Genomic DNA, 20,304 nt, shown 5'->3' on the forward strand with positions numbered 1-20,304 from the left:
GGTAGAAATTGAAATGAATCAAAATATTATTCAACTTCAAAGTGTCATAGTACAGACAGTTCTTGCACATGAGACCAAATATTAGAATTGGGCATTTCTGGTTCTGCAAGGCAAGTCTTCAAGATGATATCCGACAAAAAATATAAATGACTTTGATAGGCATTCATAGCGCCCTCTATGGAAAAATATTCTAGTCCAAGAAGCAAAACTACTAGTTAACCCATCCTCGGGTTCAGCTGCTGTTTCCAGCACTTAGTATCCAAGGGATGATCCTGCTGGGTAACCATTCATCTCACCTTGGTTGAGTGTAACAAAATTTATCTAACTTCCTGTGCAAGCACTTGATCATTCTCCATAAATGTGGATGACATGTTGATCACTTTATTGCGTAACATTATACAGGTAAACTTATTCAACCTTCTATAGGTCGAATTTTCGCCCAATTCGAATAAATTTTTTAGACCAAGGGAGCGTTTCATGAAAGGACTTGTCAGACGTTTTATCCGACAAGTCCTGTTTTATCCGACAGTTACTATAGTAACAGTGCTTCTCAACCAATCAGATTCCAGGAAAGTTGTGAGATCTGACAACTTGTCGGACGAAAATATTGATGAAACACCCCGGATAATGCAATAGACATGTAATATTGCTCTTCTAAGTGGAATTTCTCCTGAGTCAAACAGATTTCTATGATCCCACAAAATTTCTGTGGTCCAAAAAGATCCACTAGGGCAGAGTTACCAGTAGATCAATTTCCTGTCCATATGGTTCAAGACCACCTTTCAATTCCCCTCCTCATAATCTCTTCATAAAGAGTCTCTTTAGTTCAGAACATTGTCAGGACAGGGAGTAGGGGAGTTTCCCCTATAAAAGTGTGTCCTCGTTCCTGAGGTATTCTCCTATATCGGCTTGATGGAAGACTATGATGGACATGGGGTCGGTGTGTCTGCATTCCTGAGTTGATTTTGCTGCGACTCCAAAGCCCTTCAACAAAAATAGAAGAGAGAAATTAGATATGAGACACAAGTAGGCTGCCTTCAAAGGTTTGCATAGTAGTGAGACTAGATGTTTTCTGTTTCACCATGTAAGATAGTTCTGAAAAGGACTGTTTGGTAATACTTCCTCTTGACGAAGAGCAGAATTCACTCGCTCGAAACGTCAAGACCACCAGTTTGTTTAAGAACTAATATCTGTAATACCACAGTAACATTTGTTCTACAGCGGCCGTACGGCAAGTCGAAAACAGCCATTTTAACATTTTAGTACTAGCTACATATACATGTAGGTGGTTTGAATAAAAATGAATAAAACAGCTGTTTTCGACTTGCCGTACGGCCGCCGTAGAGCATATGTGACTGAGGTATAAGATTACGAACAGTTCTTTTCAGGACTATCTTATATGGTGAATCCAAAAACTTTATATTGATAGATCTTCACAAAATTGCTTAAGCTTGACATAAAATAATGCTGAGCAGACAATGCTGCAGAAAAAATACATGTACGAGTCCAACATACATGTAATTATTCGTGACTACATAGCAAGTAAAGTCAAGCTTACTTGTTGCCAGTTGCTGGGCTCACTCCCGTGTTGCATTAAAAAACATTGAAGATTCCTGAATGCATGTAGTTGAAATTCACGCCTCCACCATAGTCAGATCACAAATGAAATATTCCACACCTAACTTCCAAACATTTTCAAATGATAACCTCTTTGACCAGGCTGTGACCATAAATGTATAATCAGATCATCCTCACTCACATGCATACACGAGCCAACTTTGAAACAGATCCCTATAACAGTTCTTTAGTTTAATATGCAAGAAACATATATTTTCCGATTTGATCTTATGACCCCAAAATCTTTGATGAAATAATTGTGTTACTCCCATTTACATAGTTGATGTTGAATTGACAAACAGTTCTTAGTTATTGTGAGAACACAAATAATAAAGATTCACAGTCACTTAAAAAACTTAAGGGTCAAGTCCACACCACAAAAACATTTAGACATTCACTTATTTTTCACAATTATTATATGCACATCTCAATGATGCAAATGAGAGAGTAGATGATGTCTCTCACTCACTATTTATTTTGTTTTTATTGTTTGAATTCTACAAAATTTCATTTTTTATAGATTTGACAATAATTACCAACTTGACTGAACCACAAAATGTTAAAAAATACTAATTCAACAAGTTCAGGGAGGAATAAAACTTTATTTCACATGACAATGAGGAGAAAATTAAAATATTTCACATTTCGTATAATAAAATACAAAAGAAATAGTAAGTTGGCGATGTAATCTGTCACCTCCTTTGCAATAAATACCAGGATGCTCATATAACTGTTTTTTTTTTTAATTAAGTGAAAACTGAAATTGCCATAACTATCTTATTTTACATCCGATATTGATAACATTTTCAGTTTTCATTTTTCTTTTTTTATTCATATCAAATTTTTGTTGGGGTGAACTTGTCCTTAATCAGATGGGGAAAGTTATTACTATACATATTAATAAGACTCTTCATTTACTGCTGACTCGGATATCGTCAGATTTTAGGCATTTAAAATATTGTGATCATGGTCAATACTTACCAGAGGTACATCACTCATGGAATATATAACCACCCCTTGGTACTTCTCCGTGTTCTCCGTTATCCTTCCAAGACCCGACTTCAGAACATGGTTCCCATAGAGAAATGACTGCTCGGCTCCAGGTTTCACCCAAACCTTGCACTGAAGAAAAAATATAAACATACAAAGCATATTGAAATCTCACAATCTCACATATTGTTTTGAAAATTCAGATACTGATTTTTTAGGTTTCTTACCCAAAGTTTATTATTTTTTTCTTTTAAAGTGGACTGTAAACATTATCTGACAATATAAAACTGCGGATGAAGATAAAATCATGAAATTCTCAGCTCACTCTATTAATGAGAAGTGATTGGGAATCATAAAAAAAAATGCTCAAGATATCTTATTTTGAATAGGCATCCAATTAAGATTATAAATCAAAATGTAAAATCCCCAAAATTAGTCAATAAACATATTTTAATTTTATATCCTCCACATAACTTTTATATCCTCCACATTACTTTTAGGACATTCTGTACATATTATCCAAACATTCCTCTTTTTTTTGGGGGGGGAACCAAAATGTTATAGTAAGCTTTGCAAAGAAAAATTTTTCATTGAATGAGCAGAAACTCACCTTAGCATATGGTGCTAAATAATCCAGTGCCGTTATGTGAAGCCTAAACTTCTTGGTCTTGGAGAATTTACCGAAGCAAGTTCCGAGGCTGATGAGGTTATCCCTGACAACGCTTGCAGCACGTTTCATTATATCCTCACTACAAACAATAAGAATGATATGTAAATAAGAAGCATACATGATCCTCGACAGAATATCCCCCCCCAAAAAAAAAATCTTTGATAAGGCATATTTACTAGGGGAGACAAATTGCCTTGTGTGCTAACCTTAACTGCCTGTGGCTCTCAAAATTCCCCTTTTACCAAAAGGTGATTTTTGCAAAAAAAAGCGCCTTCCCTCATTATTGCTTACTGCTAGGGTTACAATCAGTCTGTCTATACATACAAACTATTGACTGTTGGTATGAAGGTGCCTAACATCAATACATAGATTACATCAACAGAAACAAAATGGTGGAATCTTATTTCTTACTGCAACCTATATACAGTATGTAGCCAGGGGTTAAATACCGGTAATCAAATTTCAACAAGACCATAACACCTTAATAGGGAAGCAATGCCACTATCATTCTTGGAGGAATCAAACTGTCTTATTTTATAAGGATGCATATATGAAATACAATACATCTTTCATAATTCATATAATTAAATAGAAAAGAAATATTTAGTGGGTGATGTAACTGTTCCCTCATTATTAGTCCCCTCATTAGCATGCATAGAACTGTTTATACTGATAAATCATATGAAGCAAAGTTGATTTTTTCATAAAACTCATATAAAAAAAAAATCAATTTTTTGTGAAATTGACAGCGCTAGAATGTCCGACTTTTCTTTATTTTGTTCAGAATTATTATTTATTGTTATTCATTGGTATATATGCACATAAAAATTGACCAGCAGCAAAGCTGCAAGGGTCAATTTACAAAAATTCATTAAGTACAATATACAGATATCACAAAGCAAATGCATAAAAACATAATTACAGTATTCTACGTCAAAACTTATCTCCAACTAAAAAAAAAGAACAACTTATTGTTGGGACTTAGTGGACTTGGCAATTGAAGAATTAAAGGTATTGTTTAACTTTGTGGGCAGCCGATTTAAAAAATTCTCAATCTAAGATGAACCATGTGTACAAGTGCATGTATTAGAACTAATAAACCCTGAAAACAACCATTATTGAGAATGAAAAGCTAAAACTACAAGGCAAACCCCGATTTTGTAAATAGGCGTCTTATAGACGCCTAAATAGTACACATAAGTGTATAGGATGAAATTAAGATGGTATTTCCGGTCACTTTATATTTCAATTTTTGAAGCACTAAATAATGATTTTCGAACGCAATTTTTTCAGGGCTTCATTTTTGTAACATATCACAGACACAGGTGACAAGTGTGACCTTCTAGCTCAGATTTTTTAAAAGTCAAACCAATGTTAACCAATCACTTTAAACAAAGTTATTTATCACACCTACCTGACATAAAACACCCTGTCTCTGTGGTACCTGAAGCAGTACATACCATCTGGCCTGTCAATTAGAAGCTTGATGTTCTCGCCAATACTGTGCAAACAAACAAACATCACTCAAATTAAAACGGAAACACCAAAACACCATTTGAACGAACACAGAATAATTAACTTCCATTTTAAATAGTCAACTTGGCATGGCATTCTCACATTTTGATTGGCTGGAAAAGCTTGGTCAATTTCATTTAAAGAAAAGCAGCAGCAGGAGAGGGATTCGGGGAGGGGGGGAAGTAGAAGAGAGTAGACAAGATTAGAAGATGAAAATAGTTGAGGAAGAGCAAAAGAGTAGGGAAGCAGATATGAAGAGGGAAAAAGAGTAGAACTAGAAGAACAGGGAGGAGTGGAGGACATGAGTGGAGAAGGGGAGGGTAGGAGGTGCGATGAGAGAAAAACAATATATGGGCATTTTCACGGTAACTGACGTTACATGGCACAATGTTACACACTTTTCATTGTATGAATCCCTATGATTATCTCTTAAACAACAAATGATGGGAGACAGAAAAGTGTGTAAAATTGTGAGGTCTAACTTCAGTTACCGTAAAAATGCCCATATATACGAGGAAAAAATATGAAAGAATAAAATATTTATTAAAAGAATAAAATAGAATAAAATAGCTTCGATAAGTGATGTTGCAAAATACCATTCTGAAGAACAATTTATAGATAACAAGTGGAATGCCTCTGGCCGTCTCACCTGCATCACGCGATTCAACATAGCAGCAGTGCTCACTTTGAAAACTACTATAACTCACACAAGATGTTCAGTGATACTTGGTTACTCTTATTTCCACGTTTTATGAATTAGACCAATACACTTACAGAGATAGGATGGTAATTCAACAAATACCCCCAATGTGGCCAAAGTTCATTGATCTCACATGACCTTTGACCTTGATCATGTGACCTGAAACTTGCACAGGATATTCAGTGATAGTTGATTACTCTTAGGTCCAAGTTTCAAAAGTCAGATCAATAAACTTGCAAAGTTATGATAGTAATTCAACAGATACCCCCATTATTGCCAAAGTTCATTGACCTTTGACCCTGGTCATGTGACCTAAAATGCGCACAGGATGTTCAGTGATACTTGATTACTCTTATGTCCAAGTTTTATGAACTAGACTAACACACTTTCAAAGTTATGATGGTAATTCAACAAATACCCCCAATTCGGCCAAAGTTCATTGACCCTAAATGACCTTTGACCTTGATCATGTGACCTGAAACTTGCACAGGATGTTCAGTGATACTTGATTACTATTATGTCCAAGTTTCATGAATCAGATCCAAACACTTTTAAAGTTTTGATTGTAATTCAACAGATACCCCCAAATCGGCCAAAGTTCATTGACCCTAAATGACCTTTGACTTTGATCATGTGAAACTCAGGCAGAATGTTTGATGATACTTGATTAACCTTATGTCCAAGCAACAAAAGCATGATTTTTTCCACTCAAAATTTTGTCTCACTGAGGTCAGAAGCCCACTTGTTTTGTGTGTGATTGACAACAAAAATCCTTATCAAAACAAAAGTAGACGGTGAATTTTTAAAGTAGACTGTGAAAAGGGGTAATTTTTCATGAGGAATCTGCTTATCACATTTTTATTATATTATAAGATAATCTTTTTGCCGCAAATGTAAACAAAGGAAATTGGTCTCCAAAACTGGAGACTGTCTCTGAAATTGGATACCCAAATTTTTTACAAAAGTCTCTGAAATTGGAGATAATCTCCCACATTGGATACAGTCTCCAATATTGGCCGTGCGCCTCTACTGATAGTCTCACTCTGCTATGCAGGTGAGACAAAAATTATTAAACAAATGAATATTCAGTTGCAACTTGCACCCGGCCCAGCAAATTTACTTGAGAGCCAAGTTGTATGATGAATAGCTGTAAATGGAACCCGACAGTGTCAAAAAATCAGGCACTTGTCCCACCACACAAGGAGTAACAAAGTTTATTTTTGGTCATAGATTAGTTTAACTAGTTCGATCTCTATCTATCCATAGAGCTATTAACAGAAGGAGATCTGACTCTCTCAAACGCTTTGCCCCATGCGTGGCACCGCTAATCCCCTCTCAGCAGGGTCCCTCACGGCGCATTACAGAGGCCGCTCGTAAATCAGATAAGGAAAGTTGATCGACGCGATCAACAGCTCGGGTTTGCGCTTGCGCAGTAGTGTTTTCACCCATAATGCATTTCACATCGGCTTCACGAATTTTATGCAAACATGGCGGCTCACGATTTCGAACGTCGTGATTTCGAAGACGAAAATCTGGTTTTGGAACCAGCTGAATGCAGGCCTGACCAGATTTCACAAAAAGAAATACGGGACAATCGACAAAGTACGCTGCATGAGCGGATCGACCGAGCCAGGTCTTAAAAAAAATCAACAAAGGAGGCTACACGGTGTTCGACTTGGGGAAAAAATTTACAGAATTGGAAGGTGGGGGGGGGGTGAACGAAAGAATGAAGGAGGGAATGGAAAGGCGAAAGAAAAGAGTTGAATTGAGAACGGATAGAAAGAAACAAATGAAGGGGAAAATGAAGGAAAAAATAAAGAAAATTAAGGAATGTTAGAAAAAAATTATGAAAGATAGAATAAAAGAAAAAAACATTTCCGTCATTATTTGAAATGAATTAAGAAGGAAAGAAAAAGAAAAGTAGGAAGGGAAGATGTGTGAAAGAAAACATAAGGGAGAGAAAGAAAAGAAGCAAGAAAAAAGGATGAGGAAAGAAAGAACGAATAAAAGAAAAATGCTTCCTTTATTCTTTGAAAGAAGAAAAACAGGAAGGGAGGAAGGGAAATAAAGAAAAAAGGACACAAATTAGAAGGAAAAAATATAATAAAGAATGAAAGGATGAAAGAGAGGGAGGAAAAAATGAAGGAGAGAATTTAAAAAACAAAATAATGGAAGGATCGAGAAAGAATGAAAAGAAAAGGGAGAAGGAAGCAAAGAAAAGTGGAAAGAAAAAATGAAGGAAAAAAGGAAATTTAAAATAGGACGGAGAGTAAGACAAACAAGGAGAGAAAGAAAAATTAACAGAGAGAGAAGATCAGGAAAGAAAGATAGGATGGAATAAAAAAGGGTCAAAGTGGAAGGATAGAATGATGCCAGAAAAAGGATATGATAGAAAAAAGTACAATCTTAAACAAAAAAAAATCTCATAATCTAACAAAAATCATAATGATATTCGGTGTTTCTAAATATATCTAGAACAGAGATAGAATGTTTTAGAAATGAGGGGGGGGCAGGGTGACCAGACGTCTTGTATTTCCCGGGATGGTCCCGTATTTTGCTCCTTTGTCCCGGCGTCCCGACAAACCCTTCCCGGGACGCCTTTTTGTCCCGTATTTAAGAATATTGAACAAAATGTAGTTAATGCATTTAAAAGGGGTGAATTTTCATCAAATAACCTACAGATGACGAAGCAGAGATAACAATGAAACTAATTTGGAGATGTAATCGGTGGAACAAATTATTGAGTTTTCATAACTAGATCTTGTTGTTTCAGCTTTCGTTTTGAGTCTTGTTGTGTATGATGCCGCTATGTTTCATCTAATTTTTAAGTTTGACAATGTTTCACTTTAAAATTTTACTCATTTCTAAATAATTTTAGTTTTTCAAAATTCTGAAAATATATTAAAAAACACCAAACTTCATTATGATTTTTGTTAGATGACTTGATTTTTTTTGTTTGCTTGAAGTTTGAGCTTTTTTTTCTCTTTCTTTCTTTTGTATCATTCTTTGTTCATCCTTATATCCTTCCTGCTTGTCCTTTTTTGTTCCATCTATCTTTATTGCCGATCTTTTTTTCCTGAACCTTTCTCTCTCTCTGTTCATTTGTCTTTCTTTCCTTCTTTCTATTACTTTTCTTTATTAGATTTCCATTTTTTATTTCCTGAATTCATTCATTCTTTCCTTAAACTTTTCTTTGCTTCCTTCTCCCTTCCTCTCCCTTTTTTCGTTCTCTCCTTCCATTATTTTCTCTTTTTGTCATTCTCTCATCTCTTAATTTTTCCTCCCTCTCTTTCCTCCTTTCTTTCATTCTTTATTTCATTTTTCCTTCCAATTCTTTTCCTTTATCATATCTTTCCCATATCTTTCCCTTCCTTCCTCCCTTCCTATTTTATTCTTTCTTTGTTTCTTTCTTCCAAAGAATCAAGGAAAATATTTCTTTCCTTCATTCTTTCTTTCCTCCCCTTTTTTCTCACTTTCTTTTTTTCCTTTCTTTCCTTTATTTTGTCTTTCACAAATCTATTCATCTTCCCTTCTTTTCTTTTTTTGTCTTTCTATATTCATTTCAAAGTATGACGGAAACCTTTTTTTCTCTCTTTTATTCTTTCTTTCATCCTTCTTTTATTCTAAATTTCTTTAATGTTTTTCTTTTCATTTTCCCTTCAGTTCATTTCTCCTTTCTATCTTCATCTCTTTTCTTTCTCTCCTTCATTCTTTCGTTTACCATCCCTTTCAATTCTTTATATTTTTCACATGTCTAACATTGTGTATCTTTGTTGATCTTTTTTGTTGATTGTCCCGTATTTCATTTTGTGAAATCTGGTCACCCGGGGGGGGGGGGGGGGGGGGGGGGTCAGGTGTCCGGACACTTTATATTTTGGAAGCCTTTTTTTTCTTTAGATTAAACTAAAAATATGAATTCAATAGTTGTAATCATCTTTTATTTTGTTCTCTATATTTTTAAATCATGATTATTTTTTGTCCTAAAAATTGTGAAACTTCGCTTGTAATTTTTTCCAAATGACTTTGGAACTTAAAATGAATCGTCCTGACATAGAACTGGGTATACTTCTTTGTGGTCCCAAACATGTTGTTTTTAAGTTCTTTATTATGTAGAATAACAATTTTTATACTTTGTTCTCATTTTTACTGGTTTGTGAATTAAATCTGTTCGCTCCGTGGCCCCTGCTATTTTCCAAAAACATACAGAGACAAGAGCTGAGCGAGCACGGCTCCCGTCATTCATTTACACTCACTTTCAACTTACACAAATAGGAGTGCGTGGGGCACCGGAGGGTACTCCACGATGCGACAATCGCCAGAGAAATGCCCCGCAGATTCGTCGTTATATTATCAATTCCATTGTAACCTCACTAATGATCTTTGCATCAAAATTAAGCTCAAAGTATGCTTTTTCTCCGTATTATAATTTCTAAAACAGGTACGGCTAGGAAAAGATTTAACTACGGAAGAAAGACAGACATACTTAAAATGACCAATCTCCAACTTCCTCCGTTTGTAATTTTGTTGAGTCAATTCAGATTGCAACGTATTTGGTATGTATGCAAAGGGGATCATCTCAGAAGTTCAACCATACATAAAAGACGTACATCAGGAATCCGTACAAAGAGATATGGATGTTAGAAGAACAGCAAGTCGTGTTTCAATTTTGAAAAAAAACTGAGCTCGGGGGAAGTTATGTGGGAGAACGTTGTTTACGGCGGTGCCTCGCAGGGTCCTTCAAAAAATCTCTGACCTCAGATTTTACGAGGGGGCTTATCGCGTTATGTAAGCGTGCTCTAACTTTCGCCTGGCGGCTCGCCGATTGATGTTAGATATCGTTCCTTCGCCCGAAGGAAGCAATAACAAAGGATTAACAGAGGAATTGGAAGATGGTTCTCCTTCTCTGTTAGCTCCATGATCTATCTATCTATTTATCTATCTAGACAGCTGGCAGCCGTCTGTTTCGAGGAGTTTTTTAACTTTTTTTTCTTCAAAATTTCTCCTCATACACACAGACGGCTCACTATCGTGTAGACCAAAAGCTTCAGTCTCTGTATTTTGGTTGTTCCACTGAACTGCGTTGGCTCCACTCACCATACATAGACTGAAGTGGTTGGGGGTCTGTGGCTACAGACAAATTATAGTGAACTAACGTTTTATAGATCGCGATTTAAAACTGTTTTTTGAGCGAAATTTAATGATATAAAGTCAGGGAAATACAAATAAAAAAGTAATTGCATACCTTGGACCAGATTTATTGATAAAAAAATCCACTGGATGATTGAGAAATCTGTCATCTAAGCCATTTTCTCCTGACCTGACGGTTTATCTTGCAAGTTGCCATCTTGAATGACGTCATTATCGTTAATGTCTCGATATATCGCGATTATAACTATTATCGTTTGTCTTCGTGAGTGTATCGTATCGTATTATTGCCTTGTAGACCTGTGTGCTGGTGGAATGCAATATCGATATCACATTCGTACATTGTTGACGCCCTCTCTCCGTTCGTTTGTAAATATTTCATAGTTTGGCTGCCATTTTGACCTGTTTTCCTGTGTCGTACCCAACTAAACATCGGTAAAGTATAATTTTCATGCATTTTCATCTATATCGTTTAAAGAATGTTAAAATAGAATAATTAACTATTTTGAATTTGTATTTTTTATATCCTTAGATTGTAACCTCGATGTGTTTTAGAACCTCAAACTTTGGACTCTGGTCGGACAAAGGTGCTGGTGTTATAACAAATGGGAGCCCACACGGACACTTTACCGTCGGTGAATGGGGATTACAGTAAAATGTCAGAAATTGTTGAATAAATCCCCAGAAACGACGGTTATTCCTGTCTAACTATCGTGCAGCCACAGCATGATTAGGGGACTTGCAAATGCAAAATCCCCCCGTCGGCCGTCGGGGCTCTTCAGGTTTTGTCTTTAATGAATAACAATTTTGAAAATTAATGCGACCAAAATGCAAATTAATATTCCCTCTTGGCATTAATTGCCAAAAAACAGAGAAAAATCAATAAAAGGAACAAAAATAGCGACTTACCTCGGGCTCAGCTGTCATTAGGGTCCCCAATACCTACGGCATTTTCTCTATCAAAATCCCTACATACCATTGCGAGTGCGTCACGCGCGTCCGTTGATCCTACGAAGCCCCGGATGATGCTTCCTCTTGACTGATAATTTCACCCTAAATTGGGTTATTTGAGGTAGCTAAGAATATTTTGGTATCTAAAGGATCGGTAATTATTGGTCAGTGGTTCTTTAGATCTTTATTTTTTCGAATGGCTTACCTCTACTTGTCCATTGAATGGGAAAATATCGTACTTTGTCCTTGTATTCCACATGAATTGTGCAGAGTTTGTATGTGTATAAAGTCAATGGGAAATTCAAAGTTTTGCACACGAGATCCGTTACCATGACGTCACCACGATTGCGTGTGAGCGAGCCAAGTTCTTGATTTGGGGGCGGCGCCCTCCAAAATTTGACCAATAAAAATTCTGCATTTGCTGCATCTTTGGGGATTTTCCCTAAATTCTTGTCTCAGGGGCCGTCTTGGAAGTTCATGCAGAGCTGTATAATCTTTTTGAAGGACCCGCCCTTTTCTACTTCAAGATATTCACTAAAAACATCTTGGGGTCCATTTTGGGACTTTTCATTCTTAAAAAAGATGGTTTTGGGGCGAAGTCTTGCATCTAGATTAATTTAAGAAAAAAAAATTAGTGAACTGACTTATAAATTCCAAAATGCAAAGCAAAAACCTCCATATGACGTGTACGTGACGTAATTTTCGTCATGAAGTTGAAGATCGCCCGAAGTGGTGGGAGGGGCCTATCACGAACGTAGACCATGTGATAGTCTTGATTCAGGCAATTTTTATGATTTGTAAAATTTGTTGAAACTCTGTAACGTTGTGAACGAATATCATAAAAATAAAATTCATAAAAATAATTTTAAAATGTGAAAGGATGAAGGCTAGCACAATTGTTCTCTTGGGAACATTCACCCCCCCCCCCCCCTTACTTACATGTACAAATGTTAATCACGTGTAATCGCCGTGATTTTGAAAGGTCGTGTGTATGAGATATTGTACATGGCATAATGGCGGTATACAGTTACTGTGTGGTGTGGTGTGAATTCTGTGCAAGGATGTTTACATTTGCGTGAGGTCTGTGACCGAGATGGTGGCATGGGAATAATTAGAGTGGATGAGACTACTGCGTGTGTAAAAAAAAGCATGGACATGTTCGTTGTAACTGTACACTCGCTCGTACGGGCTAAATTAAAATAGGGGAATCCCTCGGTGTGTAGCTGAATACTTTTCAATCAGTAATCAATTGTTTAGGCCTACTAAAATAAATTTTGTTCATTAAAAAATCAATGTTTTAATGGCAATATTTACGCAAAATGCCCTCTCACAATCACACATATTTAAATTTTATTTCTACAGAGATCATACATACTGATTATTTTAATATTAGGCCTACAAAAATTGCTCGACGAGACGTCAGTTATTTTTATTTTCTAATGCAGGCGGAGGGGGGGGGGTCTCTTCGTTCCCTCGGTCCAAGCTGCGCCCTTGATATCATTGCCATCAACAAAAATAAATAAATGAATTAAATAAAAAATGATTTGCCTAATTGGAGAAACGTACGTATGTCCTGAACTACGATAATTATTCTGCCAATTCCTGCAAAGAACCTTTTTACGCCCCCCCCCCCTGGAAATTGGAGGTCATTGGTATGATTGAGCGGAGAGTTGGAAAAAACATGTTTCTCATAGAACCCCCCCCCTGAATTATACATCCGTAATCTGCTTATTATGGGAATATATTTTTCAAACACTTCGTCTTATCATCATGCCCTGTCATGGATGAAAAGATAGTCAAAACATGGACCTGCGTTGACAAAAAATGGGGCTTTTATACCACTGCCTACCCCATAAAAATAAATTAGGTATCCAATGCGACTGTCAAATTGAAATTACCATCTGATATCAAGGGATGTGCCATATATTGATTTTTTTACACTGGGAGGGGGCCTACATGGCTCATTCACATTTCTCCATTTAATTGTCTCCTTTTCCGCGATGAGTCTCAACTTAAACCTGTGATAGTGGAGGGTCGATACGAGGGGACAGGGATAGGGTGGGGGTATAAAGGGTATCATCGTGTAACAACGATCAGACGATCGAAAATACTCACTTTTTATCTTACTGTCTCCTCCTTTGGTGTCCCTGGCTACTTGTGAGTAGTCCAAAAAGAAAAATATTCTGAAGGTTGCTATGTGGAGCTCTTCTCGTCAATTTTAAGATATGGCATTATTTCACAAGTCATAATCATGAACATTTACAAAAAGTATTACATCAGAAGAATTAACATGTTGTACAAATCAGACATGGCATCATTTATGAATAATACATGCAGCGATAACATGAGGGAACCTGCATGAGAAAACGTTTTATTTGTTCAGTCTGCAAGATCCCCCAAAATATGAACTCTTCATGTATGACAGCACAAAAGAAATTATTATTTGATTACGTAAAGAAATGCCAAAATATTACAACTGTCGGTATTTAAAGGGTGTACTTTAAAAGATCGATATCGAAAGGTGTTGACAAAAAAAGAAAGTAATTTACGGGGATTTTTCGGAATAAGGAGGGTGTGAAAGAATTTGTTTCTCTGAAGTTGCCGCGGTGTTGACAGACATGAAACCGCATGTCCGATAAGGTCTTGGAAGCCAGACATTCCGTCGCCATCGATGGGAACATTTCATGAGATGAATGATTTTTTTTACTTGCGTTTTCACTTCTGATTGGGTCAAAGCATTCATGTGCCGACCAGTGAAAAGCACCTCTTTCCATTGATCTTTTGAATGAACCCATGATGGGTTTGTGTGTTCTAGCCTGAAAAAACGAGAATACTCCCAGGGATCCCTGAGCTGGGCGTGCCCCCTGCCTTCCGATCCAGGGAATACTCCAGATGGACGAGGGCGTCCGGGTAAGAATCATCCATTACAATTCATAATTAAAATCAATATGTAGGCCTTATAAATTATAAAGACAGAATTCGATATAAACATCCCCCTAACCGGGCGGTATAAGATCGTCTAGAAGTCATAAGAATAAATAATCATCATTATTTCGACTTCGTCTTGACTTACCCCCCCCACCAAAAAAAATTGACAAGCAAGCAAGCAAAAAAAATAGGAGGGGGGAATTTAAGGGGGTTAAGGTGAGCCCCTATACCCCCCGCCCCCCCCCCTTCCGCTTACGCCACTGGAGCCTCTACCTCGGTCACATTTGTTAATACGACGGCCGTTTTATTAATTTTTATTCAAACCACGGAGCTATTTAAAATGTTAAGACGGGCGTTTTTTCACACCTCCGACGGCCTTTGCATGCTAAGCAAACGCAACCGAGGTATTAGCTAGGCTGCCAAAATAAAGAGACAGAGCTCGTGACATGATTATCTAAATAAGAAGAATTCACCATCCTCTAGATCAAAGTAAAGAATGAAATCATAACAATGTAACAATCTAACGATCAAATTATCTGTATTCTGCTCGTCCTCTTCGAGCTTGCCGGGCGAGCTTGATGACTTCATTATTACATAAATGACACACAAGCAATATCTGAAAACAATTTAAATACTCTCCCGATTGCCCTCTCTGTTTTCTCTCATTTCCTTGACTCACTCACGCTTTCTTTCTGTTCAATCAATGTTCGATGGACGCGTACATTAAAAGTGAAATAACTGGGTGGAAATATTTCGGGATCGAGATCATTTATTGAATAACGGCACGGGTTGACGACGTCTTTTACAAGACTAGATTTAGGGGTCATCGGACTTACGCGATGCGCCAGCGATCACCTGATATTTTCGCGCAGTTAGCTCCGCCCCAAACTGTCTAAAACTGGCCGCAAAGGCTATATTGACACAAAGCAGCGCGGACGGAGTCAATGGGAAAATTGAACGTTTTTGGCCAAGTTTGAACCCTTTTTTCCACATTTCATTTACATGTTGGAATAACAAGACCTGTTCCAATAGATTTGTACCACTTATTTCAATCGAGGTAAGTGCTTTTAATAGTGTAAAACGAAGGAGATTTTTGTTTGATTTTCTCGATTGGGGTCCCTACTCTCATGCAAATTCACTTCCGAAGCGAAGCTTCCCCGTTTTATCCGATCTTAAGTACATAATCATATGGCCATTGAGTCCCCTGTACAGATCGCGCTAGAACTTCGGTCTCTGTATTTGGTGAGTGAAGCCAACGGAGTTCAGCTGAACAACCAACACAACAACATAGTCCGAAGCTTTTGGTCTACTATCTATCTTACTTACAAACAGGAAAGTGAACGAATGGGACTAGATCTACAGTACAGTACACTGAGACCAGAGTCAGGAAAATTCTCTCTAAAATAGAAGGGAAAATGAAATGATATGAAACAAATTCACAAGCTTACTATTTTGAAAGTTTTTCAAACAAAGTCCTAGTTTCCTCTTCCGTCAAAGGGCGCATGATGGGGCAAAATAAAGTGAAATCCGGTCTCCAATGCTAAAAAGAAAGCACACGATTGCACATGTATGACCTTTGCCCTCTTGATGCGATTTCAATTCCGCTTCCGATCCGGGGATCTGTCCATGAACGGCTATGGCAAGCGATTCACGCCCAATTCAACAACCCCCACTCACTCGATTTACTCGTCTCAGGCATGACCCTGCAGTAAGCGGGCGGGGATTAGCCAAAGAAATTACTGGAAATTAGGTTGGTATGCTAAAATGCAGAGATTTGACCACAAACCCTCCATTTGCGGACGAAAACCCTTGGAGATTAGATTTGTATAATCGAGATAAGCTAAAACAGTAACAACATGCAACATATCAAGTCCTTATACGCCTTTTGGACCCCTTGCGCGCGCCAATGCTCAGCGGCGGCGCACGCACAGTCGCACAAGCGCAGCCTAGCCGGCTAGCGCTAAGGCTATACGCTAGGGCACGGCGGCCGTGGCTCCTGCCTGCTGCACTGCATATTAGGTACAGTACGCGCCCGGCCCGAATATGACAACTTTTGCCATTGGCTTGTGGTCTGACACATGTTTATTTAAAGCTAAAACGCGAACGCAAAGTTTGACCAATGAACATCATTCTTACATCATCGTAAAGCTTAGAAAAAACTGCACAATGACTCATGGGAACTAAGCTGTACGATACCATCAAGCGAAATTGGAAGAGTGGGAAATCGTTTGTGGTGACATAAAGTAGGATTTTACGTTGAGTTTCATCCTATTTTTGATATGAAAGGGATGTTTTTGACCCCAAAACGCGAATGCAGTTAACATCTTTGCAAAAATTTCAATTATTTAATGGAAATAATATGATATCATCAGCATTATATCATGGGAACTAAGGATAAAAGTGGGAACTTTTTTCAGGAATGACAAAATTGTTTAAAAAACATGACATTTCCAATGGTATTCCCATAGAGTGGTAGACACGCGCGGAAAGCACGCGCAGTTAGTGTCCCATAGGATTCGATATGCAATCCTACAGCTCATTCATTTGAAACCCCCTCTTTTGCCTGTCATTTTTCATTAGTTTTGTGTTTTTGACACCCTTATCACGTTACGTACGTAACGTGCCCTATCGTGAAAAGGACATCCTTTTTACGTGTTTTTTGGTCGCGCATGGTATCCACTCGTCAATGTAAGTGGCCTCCCCCGCGGGTTTTTCCCGACCAATATTAACATCAGGTTAGAATAGTGACTTTTTATAAAAGGTTTTCTTCTTGATAAAACCAACATTTTTCTTTCAAAATACTTTTCCAGTTATTTTACGAAGAAAGTTCAAGTTAAAACTAAAAGCAATGTAAGGTTGAGAAAATTATAAATTGAGTAGTGGAAAATAATATAAGTTCTAAGTCAGCAAACTCAATTATCAAACTGAAGAGGGAAAAAGTGAAACAGACGCAAAATGAAGAGAACTTAAACCGAAGAAGTCTGGTAGTGCACTGTTTAATATCTGGGGTCGATTGCACGAAAGGGTCTTTGCAAGGACCGTCTTTCGTGTCGCTCATCTTTTATGATGCGCCATGTGAAACGCAGATTACCTGCAAACATATTTCATTCATCCGTTAAAATTAACAAAATATTTGTTTATAAAATGATGTGATATATCATGAAATTGTATAAAATTTGATTTAAAAGCAAGCTAACGAATCTTATTCTTTATCATAAATTTCAGAAACACCCCGCTTATAGCGTATCATAAAAGTTGGGCGACACGAAAGACGGTCCTTGGAAAGACCCTTTCGTGCAATCGGCCCCTGGGCTGCTTTGCCTCAGCTAAAATCAAATCATTCTATAATTTACATAAATATTTAAATTAGAAATAACAACCAATCAAACTAAAGAAAATGGAAGGATCGAACCAAAATGTAAGAACCCAATTCATAAGATAAACCAATAAGGAATGAGATGAGATGACAAAGATGTCTGGTGATTATGTAATAATGGAAGTAGAAACTAATAAGTCATGTGAGGGATGGAATGAGTCGGAACACCTGAAAAGAGAATAGAGAAGGAATGAAGATGACAAAAGAGAAACAGAGGAAAGGCATTCAGAGTAGAATGAATGAATGACAACTGAATATCATTAAACTCAAATAACCTAAGTCCAGACTGCAAGGGCTGAAGGGCAGTGCTGAAAAGAAATGCAAATGAACTAAGTCTAGACAGAACAGAAATGTACAACAGCTGAAGAATATTAAAGGAAATAAACAAATAGCAAAATAACCATCCTACAGCAACAAATTAGGAGGCAGCTATAACCCACAGTATAGATAAAGTTCTATATAACCTTTTAACATGAAAGTGGTGGCGACAGGGTATATCTGATGGTGCGGGGGAGGGGTGACATACTTAATCAGAGCTATACACATCTCTCATTGATGCTCCTCTTCATAATAGTCGCGTGCATGTCCGAAAGTCCACACACACAGCTTCAACACATGGGAACAGTGGTTTTCATGAACGTATAATTGCAGAAATCCGGGTATCTTTATAACTATTAATAATCTCGACCAGATTGGTAATAGTATGAAAATTTAATTGCCCAAAATTAGAAAAATTACCCAAGATTCTACACTCAGCTCAATGTTGGATAAATAAAAAAAAATCAAAATAAGGCCGAACTTAAGTCCAGGGAAAATGACGTCGAAGTTTATTTGAAGAGAAAGTGCTGTTTACCTCTCATGTATGTGCACGAGCCCCCTCTCCGTTTCCTTGGCCATTTTCTCTTCAAGGACTTGAGTGGATTTGAATATATGGATAAAAATCAAACAAGAATGATGCTGACAATCTCATCGAAATCAATAATAAACTAAGAAAATTTTAGCATGTATAAAAGTTTTGCTTATTTTTCACAAAGAAGCATACACAACACATTTAAGTGACGGTTCAAGCTGGGGATATAATAGAGTAAAATTCACAAAGCAAAATGCTGAAAATTTGATCAGAATCGGAGAACAGATAACAAAGTTATTTAATTTTAAAGATTGCACTATTCCGGTGAAACAATTCTATAGGCATGTTTTTATGAATATTCATTAGGTGGGCTGATGATGTTATATCCCCGCTTGTTCTTTTTGTATTTTATTATATGAATTTAGGTCTATTCAAAACTTTCCTACAAAGAACTATCGGATTGACAACTGATTAGGGCTAAGTGCATTATTGCCGTAACTTATTTCATCATAATCAAGACACATCATTAATGACAATGAATCAAATATGATTTCAAAGAAAAGTGGGGGATATGACATCATCAGCCCACCAAATGAATACTGATGATGATGATTTGCATAAACTTTTAAAATTAAAATTAGAGAGTGAAAAGGGGCCTAAGCTTTCAATTCAAGCAGAATCTTCGTCGGAGACCGTTGACATTAATTTGAACAACCATAATATAGACCGACATGCAACAGCAATAGAAACACAAAAAGGGCATTAAGAGTTGTACAATTCAATAACTTTGTACTCAGTTGTCCGATTTTGATGAAATTTTCTGCATTTTTCTCAAAGAATTTTACTTTATTTAGGTATTTTCAGCCCGGACCATCCCTTGAATGCAAATAAGAGATTATTTCTTTTGTATTCATGTTAATGTAAAAGAAAAAATCGGATTCGACAATAAGGATGCATCTTTGTGAATCACAATAGGTTTATCTATCTATCTATCTATCTATCTATCTATATATCTGTGTGTCTATCTTTTATTTCATTTCTATAGGCAAGAAAACATGACATCAATAGAAACATTACAAAAGAAATGTAAAATTGAGCACCAGCCAATGCCCTAGGGATCACCAAACAGAATTTAAAATTCTGTCGAGAGGTTCTCCGCATTGGCTGGTGCCTAAAGGTGGGCAATCCACATTTTCGAGTAAAAATAAAGCATTGTTTATCTTAAGATAGGAAATACCCCGCTCCTGCAGTGCATATATTATGGGATTATACACTCTTAAAAAAATCAGTCAAATTGACTAGATATTATATTAGTATATAGTCAGCTGGGTGCATGCCATTGATGTCTAGTCACATTTTTTACATATATTTTAGTAAGAAATTCCTCTGTTATAAAATATGACTAGAAAATAGTTAAATGTGACTAGAATGTAGAATTTGATGCTAATATATACTGATACTTGGAATATATTACTGTAATGTGTTAAGTCATCATACGAATAAGTATGTTCAGATCTGTGACTATATATCATCCTTCTTAGAATAAAAACGAATTTAATAAC

The 20,304-nt window shown here is 36.9% G+C and overlaps 1 protein-coding gene across 1 annotated transcript; it reads right to left on the reverse strand.

Moving 5' to 3' along the window:
- Nucleotides 1–626: 626 nt before the first annotated feature.
- On the reverse strand, nt 627–16,133 carry LOC121427379 (60S ribosome subunit biogenesis protein NIP7 homolog). The gene is made up of 5 exons (XM_041623741.1): nt 15,965–16,133; nt 4,692–4,778; nt 3,218–3,356; nt 2,599–2,739; nt 627–984 (listed from the first exon to the last, which is right to left on the reverse strand). The coding sequence occupies exons 1-5, from the start codon at nt 16,018–16,020 to the stop codon at nt 865–867; spliced, it is 543 nt and encodes a 180-aa protein (XP_041479675.1). The 5' UTR covers nt 16,021–16,133; the 3' UTR covers nt 627–864.
- Between the last annotated feature and the right edge of the window lie 4,171 nt (nt 16,134–20,304).

The sequence above is a fragment of the Lytechinus variegatus genome, chromosome 14 (assembly GCF_018143015.1).
Source record: "Lytechinus variegatus isolate NC3 chromosome 14, Lvar_3.0, whole genome shotgun sequence".
Classification (NCBI taxonomy): domain Eukaryota; kingdom Metazoa; phylum Echinodermata; class Echinoidea; order Temnopleuroida; family Toxopneustidae; genus Lytechinus; species Lytechinus variegatus.

What these genes read in the sequence shown, in the direction of transcription:
- LOC121427379 (XM_041623741.1), bottom strand. Translation starts at nt 16,020, where the DNA reads ATGCGCCCTTTGACGGAAGAGGAAACTAGGACTTTGTTTGAAAAACTT. An exon ending in GACAGGGTGTTTTATGTCAG is followed by an intron (nt 3,357 to 4,691) that starts GTAGGTGTGATA and finishes TATTGTTTGTAG; the next exon opens with TGAGGATATAATGAAACGTG. An exon ending in CCATGAGTGATGTACCTCTG is followed by an intron (nt 985 to 2,598) that starts GTAAGTATTGAC and finishes TTTTTGTTGAAG; the next exon opens with GGCTTTGGAGTCGCAGCAAA.